The sequence below is a fragment of the Vipera berus genome (assembly GCF_964194415.1).
Source record: "Vipera berus genome assembly, chromosome: 2".
In the NCBI taxonomy this organism is placed as follows: Eukaryota; Metazoa; Chordata; class Lepidosauria; order Squamata; family Viperidae; genus Vipera; species Vipera berus.
The window spans coordinates 265,597,649-265,609,693 of NC_138203.1; the positions used below are offsets into that span (position 1 = coordinate 265,597,649).

General features: G+C 41.1%; 1 protein-coding gene across 1 annotated transcript; it reads right to left on the bottom strand.

Annotated features, from left to right (window-relative positions):
* Positions 1-10,235: 10,235 nt before the first annotated feature.
* Positions 10,236-11,000, bottom strand: LOC308662947 (olfactory receptor 2M4-like; the record flags this gene model as incomplete). The annotated part of the gene is made up of 1 exon (XM_081319093.1): positions 10,236-11,000. One exon carries the CDS (start codon positions 10,998-11,000, stop codon positions 10,236-10,238), a length of 765 nt encoding a protein of 254 aa, XP_081175219.1.
* Between the last annotated feature and the right edge of the window lie 1,045 nt (positions 11,001-12,045).

Below are 12,045 nucleotides of genomic sequence, written 5' to 3' on the forward strand. Positions count from 1 at the left end.
ATTCTCCTGAGCCTTATCTGGTGCCAAATTACTGTTAAATTTTAGTTGACTAGATTCCTGTGCATAGGCTTGAATAAACCTTCTATGCTGGATCCTTATGAATGGTCCTGATTCTTTGCACCTGATATTAATCTGGTCAATGGAAGTTCAACACTAAACTGGTTGTGGCAACACAATGACTCTAAACTGACAACATGCTTAACTCCATCCCCCAAGCTCTGCCTGCTTTTCTCCTACAAAATTAGCTGTAATTCAAAAAAAGGAAGCTTTTGTATTTTTCCCCCTCATCAATTCCATTTTTTCTTTAACAGGAATATTTAATTAAGGAAGGAAATCTGAGCAGTGGGGCAGTAGAGATGATTGGAGATTTTTTGAATGAAGTTGCCGGATACTATGTGTCATTTTTTTCTTCTGTCCTTGGCTACATAACCAACTCAGATGAGAATGGGTAGGATTTTTGTATTTTCTTGATTGTTATGAAACAGTGTTCACACACAGATACCTAACTGATCAGGTCTCGATCAAGACGTTACAGTTTTGAAAGGACCCTGACAAACTTGAGAATGTCCGGAGAAACAACTATGACAACAAGGGGCCTGAAAGGAATCTTATGAGAAATGGCTGGGAGGTGTTGGGCATGTTCGGCCTTGAGAAGAGAGAACTATGAAGAGACATAATCTTCAAATATCTGAACGGCTGTTAGGTAGAAGATGGAACAGAATTGTTGAGAATTGTTTCAGAAATTAATGGCTTTCAGGAGGGACCTTGGAGGTCATCTAGTCCAACCCCCTGCTTAGGCAGGAAACACTATACCATTTCAGACAAATGGCTGTCCAGTCTCTTCTTAAAAACTTCCAGTGTTGGAGCATTCACAACTTCTGGAGGCAGGTTGTTCCACTGGTTAATTGTTCTAACTGTCAGGAAATTTCTCCTTAGTTCTAGGTTGCTGCTCTCTTTGATTAGCTTCCATTCGTTGCTTCTTGTCTTGCCTTCAGGTGCTTTGGAGAATAGCTTGACTCCCTCCTCTTTGTTGCAGTCCCTGAGATATTGGAACACTGCTATCGTCCCCCTTTGTCCTTCTCTTCATTAAACTAGACATACCCAATTCCAGCCACTGTTCCTTATATGATTTAGCCTCCAATCCCCTAATCATCTTTGTTGCTCTTCTCTGTACTCTTTTTAGAGTCTCAACATCTTTTTTACATTGTGGTGACCAAAACTGGATGCAGTATTCCAAGTGTGGCCTTACCAAGGCATTGTAAAGTGTATTAACACTTCACGTGATCTTGATAATGCAGCCTAGCACTGTGTTGGCTTTTTTGGCAGCTGCAGCACACTGCTGGCTCATATTCAAGTGATTGTCCACTAGGCCTCCGAGATCCCTCTCAGAGTTGCTGCTATTGAGCAAGGTACCACCTATACTGTACCTGTGCATTTGGTTTTTCTTGCCTAAATGTAGAACCTTACTTTTTTCACCATTGAATTTCATTTTGTTAGATAGTGCCCAATGTTCAAGTCTGTCAATATCCTTCTGTACCTTACACCTTTCTTCAGGAGTGATAGCTATTCCTGACAGCTTGGTGTCATCTGCAAATTTGATGAGTTCCCCATCTATCCCCTCATCCAAATCATTGATGAAGCTGTTGAAGAGCACTGGGCCCAGAACAGAGCCCTGGGGCACCCCACCACACACTTCCCTCCATGTAGATGCAGTTCCATTGAGGACCACATGCTGAGTACGGCCGGTCAGCCAGCTATGAATCCATCTGGTGGTGATGCTGTCTAACCCACATTTTTCTATCTTATCAAGTAGTTGGTTGTGGTCTACTTTATCAAATGCCTTGCCGAAGTCCAAGTAAATTATATAAATTATATATAAAGTTTGCAACATAATTGTTAAGTGAATCTGACTTTTCCATTGCTTGATTATTCCGATTATTCTTTTATTCATTTCTTTATTCCTGTTCCTTCCAAACCTCTTCAGTTTTGAGGAAATCACAGGTGGATTTGACCAGCTGCCCAACAGCTTCTATCAGGAAATGTCCAGGATAATCCATTTAAACAGCAGGGTGGAAAAGATAATTTGCTCCAGCAAGGATGTGAAGGTGTTTTTCCACAAGGAGGATGAAGATGACTCATCATTTCTGATTGCTGACTATGTCCTTGTCACAGCAACAGCAAAAGCCACACGGCTCATCAAATTCCAGCCCCCTCTTTCCCATTTAAAGGCTTATGCTCTGCGCTCATTGCATTATACAAGTGCTACTAAAATTGCCTTGGTTTGCACAGACAAATTTTGGGAGAGGGAAGGAATCCGAGGTGGGAAGTCCATCACAGATCGCCCAATGCGATTAGTTGTCTATCCCAATCATGACCTCCCTAGTGGCCTTGGGGTGCTCCTGGTCTCATATACCCTGCATGATGATGCTGACTTCTTTGCTCCTCTTAGTGACAATGAATGTCTTGATGTAATTATGGATGATCTTTCGAAAATCCACAACATCTCCAAGAATTACCTTGAAAGTGTATGCAACAGGCATGTGATTCAGAAATGGGGCCTGGACAAATTCTCCATGGGGAGCTTTGCTTTTCCTACCCCATACCAGTATAGATTTTTTCTCAAGGCTTTGTTTCAGAATGAAGGTAGGGTGTATTTTGCAGGAGAGCATACAACTTACCCTTTTGGTTGGATTGACAGTGCAATGAAATCAGCTATAAGAGCAGCAAGTAGCATTCACCTTAGTGCTCATCAATCTATATCCCAGGAGCTGAAGGAATTACCCTGGTATTTCAGCTTCTCTTTCACATGAAAGAAGGAAAAAATTCTTCATGGTTCTTGCTGTTGAGTAGTGATCTGTTTGTGATAATAGCTCATTTTTAAGAGACAAGACAATAATAACAAGGAAAGAGAAGATTATTTCATGATCCTGATTGCTGGAATAATAATGCTGATAATTTATAGTGTTACCAAACATGAATAAAAACAAACCCTTACTTTAAAAACTTTGCATGTTTGCTCAATGCAGAATGAAGAATAGACAGTTGGAATAGTGATGGTAAAAAGTGCTAGATCTGTGTGAAGCTACACCATATGGTAAGCACCCAAATAGCATGTGGCAATTTTCTTAGTGCCTTATTCCATTGTTTTCCAACCTATTTTAAGACATATGGACTTAAACTCCCATTCCTGGCTGGGGTATTCTGGGATTTGAAGTCCACAAAAAGGCTAAGGTTGGAAAACACTGCCCTACTCTATCTGCAACTCTATGGGCATGGATTATATAAAAGCCTTCGTTTATCTACAGAATTCAGAGGTATAAGAAATATGGAATCTTCCACTGTGTAAGGTTGTACTGGATATTTCATTCATTTTCAGAATATTTTGTAGAAAAACTATACATTTTAGTATATGCAATGGCTCCTCCTGATTATCAGCAGAAACAATGCAAAGTTGGTGAAGACTAGTTAAGATTTGATCAAAATATGGTAGTTAAAAAAACTTTGCAAATATTCACCACCAATTTTGGGAAGATCAAAACCATGTACCATAGTTTTTATTTACTTATTTGTGTATATTTTTTCCTTTGGATCATATGACTTTTAACCCCCAAAATACATCTTATTAGCTGCAGCTGTAAAATCAGAAGACATCTGGGAAGAATGAATTAGAATAGAATAGAACAACAGAGTTGGAAGGGACCTTGGAGGTCATCTAGCCCAACCTCCAGCTCAGGCAGGAAACCCTATGTGATTTCAGACAGGTTGTCCAGTCTCTTCTTAAAAACTTCCAGTGTTGGAGCATTCACAGCTTCTGGAGGCAGGTTGTTCCACTGATTGATTGTTTTAACTGTCAGGAAATTTCTTCTTAGTTCTAGGTTGCTTCCCTTGTTGTTGTTGTTGTTAGTTGCAAAGTCGTGTCCGACCCATCGCGACCCTATGGACAATGTTCCTCCAGGCTTTCCTGTCCTCTACCATCTTCTGGAGTCCATTTAAGCTCACGCCTACTGCTTCAGTGACTCCATCCAGCCACCTCATTCTCTGTCGTCCCCTTCTTCTCTTGCCCTCAACCTTTCCCAGCATTCGGCTCTTCTCCAGTGAGTCCTTCCTTCCCTACATAACACCAAATAAATCTTTGGAGAGAAAGTTATGATTCTTCACATACAAATTCACAGAATGTAAAAGCTGGAAAGGTTCTTGGAGATCATGAACTTTCTTTTTATGACTTCTGCAAGAATGCTGAACTATTCTCTTTATCTTCCTAATGACACTGTCTGAAGATAGTTATAATGTATTCCCACTCTTCTCTCTAAATATATCCAATAGTTGCTTAGAAGTTTCTTCTGCCGAACACCTTGGAAATCTTGGTTACTCTCTTCTGGGTGCGCTCCAGTTTGTCAATATCCTTCCAAAAATTCAGTGCTGAGAACAGGATGCAATAATCAATCGAAATAGGCTGGAGAGCTCCACACTGTTGTATAAAGAGTATATAATGACGTGCCTGTTCTGACCTACTAAACCTGACACATAAGTCAAAAGAAACTGCTCTTGGCTGGAAGCACACAATAAAGCACATTCAGTCCAAGTTTATACACTAAAAGTTCTTACTAAATGACAAAGGCAGACAAAGGCAAGGCACATAATATCATCAAAAACAACTATACTCCTACATTCCAGCAAAAGGCTTGGCTTGGCTCAGCAAAGAATATCAAAACAAAAGACGATCACAGAAAAATTGCTCTAGTTTCCCAGGGCCCTCACATGAGGACTTAAATCTCTTGCATATCTTCAGCATCCCTCCAAGAAGAGATGAGATACTCGTGTGTGTGTGTGTGTGTGTGTGTGTGTGTGTGTGTTTGTGTGTGTGTGTGTATATATATGCAACCTTTGTTAAAAAAGGACTAGGTGGATTGTTACGTGAGGAGCTCACATTACATGAATGAATGATGAATGAACCTTTATTGTCAAAGTACAACCATGTATACATTGAGATTGGCTGAGCCTCCCTTCGTGCCCCCACCCCCAACTCACAGTGACAACAAACTCTCCATCTTATTACACCATGTGAGCTAATTGCACAACACACTGGACTCACATGTGAGGAGCTCAGATCACATGACTACACAACTTCCGACTTCCTGCTGGCTTCCCCATTGACTGTGCTTGTGGGAAGCTGGCAGGGAATGTTGGAAAATCATGGTCACATGGCAGGCAACATTGTGATTGCAAGCTGGGCACCAAGGATCTGGATTTCAGACATAAGATTGTGGGATGCTGTGACAGCTGGGGCTATGAAGACCCATCATAAATACCATTCGTTCAGTGCCATTGTAACTTTGAACAATGAATGGTGCCAGAACTAAGTGGGACATTGGCTGGACAAAATAAGCAGTGATAATAAGCAAGTCAAATTCTCATATGAATAAGGACTAAACTCAGATGAATAGATTATGAAAGCTCCTACAATGGAAGTTTTAAAGAAAAGATTGGACAACCATTTTTCTGAAATGGTATTGGGTTTCCTGCCAGAGTAAGAAGTCGACTAGAAGATCTCCAAGGTCCCTTCCAACTCTTGTTATTCTGTAGTTCTGACTAGGGAGTGGTCAAGTAAACCCAGTTAAACTGTAGGATGCAAATCTATCTTTTCTGTGCAGTACCACTTATCTTTGGAACTAACATGATTAGCAAGATGGTTAGGGGACTGGAGGCTAAAAAATGTGAAGAACGGTTGCAGGAATTGGCTATGTCTACTTTAATGAAAAGAAGGACTAGGGGTGACATGATAGTAATCTTTCAATGTCTCAGGGGCTGCCACAAAGAAGAGGGAGTCAGGCTATTCTCCAAAGCACCCGAAGGCAGGACAAGAAGCAATGGATGGAAACTAACCAAGGAGAGAAGCAACCTAGAACTAAAGAGAAACTTTCTGACAGTTAGAACAATTAACCAGTGGAACAACCTGCCTTCAGAAGCTGTGAATGGTCCAACACTGGATGTTTTCAAGAAGAGACTGGACAGCCATTTCTCCGAAATGGTACAGGGTTTCCTGCCTGAGCAGGGGGTTGGACTAGATGACCTCCAAGGTCCCTTCCAACTTTATTATTATTATTATTATTATTATTATTATTATTATTATTATTATTATTATTATTATTTAACTTTTATTCATTAAACATGAAACTCAGTCAACTGAACATTCAAATTGACTGGCACTAATGGTTGACACGGATTGCTGCCAGCATCCTGGGTATCAATCAGGTATCTCCTTAAAATGTAAGATGTTCCGAGTAGCGCAGTTTTTTTGTAGCTTTGCTGGAGTGATTGCAGGAAGCGGCAATTTCTTGATGTATTTTGCAAAGTTTTGGACATGTTGATTATGATGATGATATCACTTTGTAATTCACTAAATGCCTAGGTTTCTGAAGGAAACGGGAAAATGAAAAAAAACCTGCAGTAATAAAATGGTATGATCTGAAGCTAGGAACTTTTTACTTTTGAAATTGCATCTTAATTAAAATCTTGAACTGAGAACCAAATTCCCTAAAGTAGAAGTCTCTCAGAACATCTCCCTGGATATATGAAAGACTTAGTTAGTTGCAGGTTGGAAACTTTTAAAGTCCATTCTTCTATAGTCGGCAGTTCTTCCTTCTTCCAGTATTGCCCTACTAAAAGTCTTGCTGCCGTAATTAAGTTCAACATCAACTTAGTGTCCACAACAGTAGTGTCAGTGATAATGCCCAGAAAAAACAATGGCAGACAAAACTTTATCCTTTTCTTAAATATCTTCTGCATATTCCACCAAATTTTAATCCAAAATGCTTTAACCTTTTTACAGGCCCACCATATATGAAGGTACGTTGCATCTTCACCACCACACCTCCAACATTTAGGCTGGTAGTTCGGATACATACTTGCTAATTTTTTAGGATCTAAATCCTACGTAGTTGAGGGTCTCCCTCACCATTCTTCTTTGTAGATTCCAAAAGTGGTATGGGGGTTGCTTTTAAAACTTTAGTGTAAAAATCACGTGCCTGCATCACTGTAATAAGGCGATGTCTCGTACCTTCATGCATCACCACCATACCCACTGGTATCTCCCATCTGAACTTAATATCACGTCGCCTTAGTTCTTGTGCTAAAAAAGCAAACTCCTTTCTTCTCCTTAAGATTCTTGGAGGGATCTCTTTTAAAACCAAGACTTCTTGCTCAGCAATTACAAATTTAGTATTGTAAGAGGCTTGAATGACCTCATTTCTAATTGCTCTCTTTGTAAAATAAACCACCACATCTCTGGGTAATTTCCTTTGTCTTGCAATCCACGAATTGACACGGAAAATTTTATCTATGTCTTCCATAATTACATCTGCTGGCCGCCCCAGCACCCCTTCCAGAGCCTCAGAGACTATTTCCTTCAAATTTTCTTTAGGATTCTCTTTTAAGCCTCTGATCCTCACAGCAAACTCCATCTCATGATACTGTACCAAGTCACTATCAATTTTATCCACCACATTCTCAGTCTCTGACATTTTTGCATCTAATCTGATATTATTTTGGCTGAGATCTTTGGCTGAGATCCAAACGCTCAATACATATAGCCATGCCTTGAAATGCAAGTAAAATGTCTGCCCTTATTTCTGTTAGCTTCTCATCCAGCTTTTTATCCATAACCTCAGCTAGTTTTTCTGTTAACTTCTCATCCAGCTTTTCATCTATAATCTCAGCTAATTGTTGCGATTGCTTTTCCAAAGCTTCTTGCATCACATTCTGCAAGTCTTTAACTGTAAGGGCTGGCGTAGGTGCAGGTGCAGGGGGCAATAAAGCTTGCAATGAAGACTGCTGCACCAGAGAAGCCCCCGCGCTTCTAAGAACTTTAGAAGATTTAGCCGCCATTTTCACCCACTATTGCCTGCTACGCACTTTCACTTTCAAACTCCGCAAAGTCCATTGAGTTAAAGATCAAAAGTCCACTTTCACCTGAATCTCCTGTATTGCTCTGCCTGCATCCTAGTTCTCCAAAGTTCTTTCTTGCTGGCAGGGATGGTTGCGAATGCCCTGTTCTGCTTCAAAAAGCCCAGAGCAGAAACGCCTCACAGCCCGGAGCAAACCCAGGCTTCGGGGGGGCTCAATCCTTCAGCCGCCAAAACTTTAAGTTCTGGCGGCCCCGGAGAGCTCTACCCCTACCTGGGTACTCGCCCCCTCCTCTTCTCCCAAGGAGGGGGCTTCCGAGCCGCTGAAACAGCTGATCGGCGCTGTTTTCGGCGGTTCTACGGAGCCGCAGGACTGACAGCCTGGAAATGGCTGCCTCCGGCGACGCCTTGCAACCCGGAAGTCTGACTTTGGGCATTTTTCCTCAATTCCTGCTCTGCTGTTGGATCCTGCTTCTAGTCTCAGGGAACGCTTCCTCTGAGCACGCGGCCACTAGTGTAGTTTACTAACTGGCTAGAAAGTGGGGGTGGGAAAGATGCCTCTTCCCTCCAGCGAGTAATGCCGTCCCCTCATGACTTCAGCCCTCAGGCGGAGAAGCAGGATCCCATCTTCGTTGCCACTATTATGTCGTGGGCTCTGATAAGCAGGAACGAGAACACGTAGAGGAGTACAGACAAACACATACTTTATTTAAGCAGAAACTGTACTGAGAGATTGGATTCACCCTGCCTCAATATATATAGCCAGGCCCTATGGTATTAACCAATCGGATTGAAGCTATCCTTGCCACCCAAAGTTGACCAATAGCAGGACTGGTGCCATCCTGTCTGAGATGCTGGAGAACCGTTGGTTCTCCAGCAGAGCACGTGGTGATATTCCAAAAGCCCAGTACATAACACCAGGGAACTTCCATCAAGCAAAGTCAAGTAAGGGAAGCTTTTCCTCCCATTTTGCAGCAAAGAAAAGGTCATAAATTTGGGCGCAGAACACAATGACCACTTCACTTAGTGACTGAAGTTCCATTCCCAACTGTGATAATAAGTTGAGTACAACCTGTGCTGCATCATCTTTGACTATTATTTTTTTCTTCATGTGCAAATATTCATATTTTATCATAGCACACATGCCACTCTCTATAGCTCCATTAACAAAAAAAAATTTGGCTTGATGAGGTTCATTTACTAAACATAAGGAAACCTCAAAATTATTAAGTGGCCAAAAAGAGATTAAAAAAGCAGGCAAAGTAATGGGAGAGAGAGAGAGAGGGACAGATAGATATGGACACTGGGCAAGAATGTATAGTATTTACAAATCTATGTATCAAAAGGCACAGATCCTGGTCGAGTCCTTTTGGGCTAGTCCCCTTCTTTTCAAGCAACAAATCCTTCCTGTTTTCCAAAATAGGACTTTTGGTCTGGGTGACTCATAGCTTACAGTTGTGCCTTTGATGGAGTGCAAAAAGGCATTAAAGCAAAGATGGAGACTTATTTGTCTCAGAGATGAGACAGAAGGTCTAAACGTTAAGCTGCTTGTGGCTCCAAATGGGGAAAGGTTTGCAATGAAGGGAATCAATATAATGAATTCTTTCCACAAAGTCCAGTTAATTTTAGGACTCCATTCTTGCTTGGAACTTTCCAAAGCTTCTGGAAATGATATGGAGGGTGATCCCAAGGGCAATCCTTAATGGAATGAATGGCCTTTGGTTATTCCATGTGGAACGCTTTTAATGTATATGCATAATGGCAGCAGAGTAGATATGGAAAATTAAACACTAAGAGGTTCACCCTTTATACTACACCATGAAAGAAACATTTTTCATAAAACCCTCCTCAAATAATAACGCTGTACAATATCTCCACATCACCAAGCACCGATTGCTTAAAGTAAATGTCACTTTCACTAGGTATGCTGATAATCTAAGTAGATTAGAGCATGGGTCCCCATCCCCCAGTCCATGGACCGGTACCAGGCTGTGGCAAGCCAGCAACCGGTCCACACAAACAAGCAAAGCCCCATCCACAGGATGCAGGCAGCACACAAAACCACACACCCTCCAGTTTGCAGAAAAACCTCTCTCCACATAACTGGCCCCTGGTCCCCAAAAGGTTGGGGATCTCTGGATTAGAGAATTTAATATTTTGGATTCAAATTCCATTATGCAGTCTTTGGATGTAGGTTCACTTTTCCATCAGTTGAATAACAGCAATTAAAAAGAGACATCCAATGCTATCAAATATCAGTAACTGTACTTCTTATTGGAGCAGATGCCCAGATTTTGAACAGAAAATATTCACTATTAAATTTTTACTACCTAGTCACTCATGCAAGCTGTGTTTTTGGAAGATTTTTCTCAGAGCTTCCAAGACATCCTGATTCCTCAGGCTGTATATAAAGGGGTTTGTCATGGCAGGCACAGCGGTAAAGAACAGTGTATTAATCATGGCTTGCTGTGGGGAATAAGAGGATGCAGGTTTCATGTATGTTACAATAGCAGTTATGTAGTAGATCCCAACTACACATAAGTGAGACATGCAAGTTCCCAAGGCTTTGTGGCTCCTTTCAGAAGATCGTACCTTCACAACTTGGAGGAGGATGGAAACATAGGATGTCAGGATAAGTGAAATGGGGATAAGTAGTACCATGAAATTTCCAAAATATGTTGTTCTTTCAAAAGCAGAATTATCTGAGCAAGACAGCTGGATAAGAGCTGGATAGTCACACATGTAATGGTTAATCACATTGGACTTACAGTAGGGAAGGGGCAGGACATAAAGAGAGCAAGTGAGCGCTTGGACAGTGGACCAAAACCAGGCTGCCACTGACATCATGTAACAGACACTTCTCCTCATGAGGATGGGATATTGCAAAGGTCTGCAGATGGCCACATATCTGTCATAAGACATGGTTGCCAGGATGAGGCATTCTGCTCCTGCCAAAATCAAAATTACAGAAATCTGAACAACACACCCATAGAGTGAAATGGTATACCTCTTAGTTACAAAGCTGACCAATACTTGTGGAACAATGGAGAGAACTTGGCAGAGGTCCATGAAAGCCAACTGGCAAAGAAAGAAGTACATGGGAGTCTGAAGTCCAGAGTCTGTTTTAATCAGAAAAATAAGGAGGCTGTTTCCCATCAAAGCAATCAGAAACATGAAGAGAAGCCCCCAAAGGAACAGGGTGGGTGACCACTGATGCAGAAGACCAACCAGAAGAAATTCTCTCCATGAAGTTATGTTCCCCTCTCTCATTCCTCCTTTGTTGCCAAGCTTTTATCTAAAGATATGAAAATAATTTGGGAGAACTTTTGTTATAAAACTGTTGAAATCCACAAATATTAATATATATTTTTCTTACCCCTTCCCCATTTTGCTTTAAGTTCAAGAAACAGTATATCATGGGCTGTGTCTGATAAGATTATTACTAATGTTCAGGAGGTACAGTGTTTTTTGTGAAAAGGCACAAGAATGTGCACAAGTCTTCTTTAGGATAATGTCAGCATTGCACAACTCACTACTTGCAGCTCACGTTGAGATCAGATTTCCAGAATTTTGAAGTATCCTAGTGTCCCCACAGATTTGGAAGTTGACAGACTGGGGAAGGTTGAATCACACTTGATTGCACTATTTGTTTCCACTGTATTAACAAATTATGCATTGTTTCTGCTAAGGATATCCATGCTTCAGATATGATTCTAAAAGAGTACTTTAAAATGTGCAAAAGTGTGGAAGCATCAATAGTTTGCAACCCTTCCAAGCATCTTTAAAAAAAAATTTCCCACCAAACACAGTTTTGGAAACTTTAATTCTGGTATTATGCTTGGGACTCATATTCCAAGGGGTGTTTTGGCATGTCAGGTCTTGCACAATTCTGATTTGTTGTCATTAATTTTGCCTGATTTGTGCTGTCTTCACATGGCGATTTACTTCCTCATAGGCTAGCCACCTGCATCTTTCCTTTCATCTCCATATATTGGTCCAAACTGGAATACACTGTCCAAAAACTGTCTGATCTCTTCTCTTTCCACCCAGGTTTATTCCCTTTCATTTTCCTCATGCACGGCTGAAAAATAAATTAAAATCAAGAAACTTGATGTTATGAAGCTTCTACATTTGTCTGACCCTG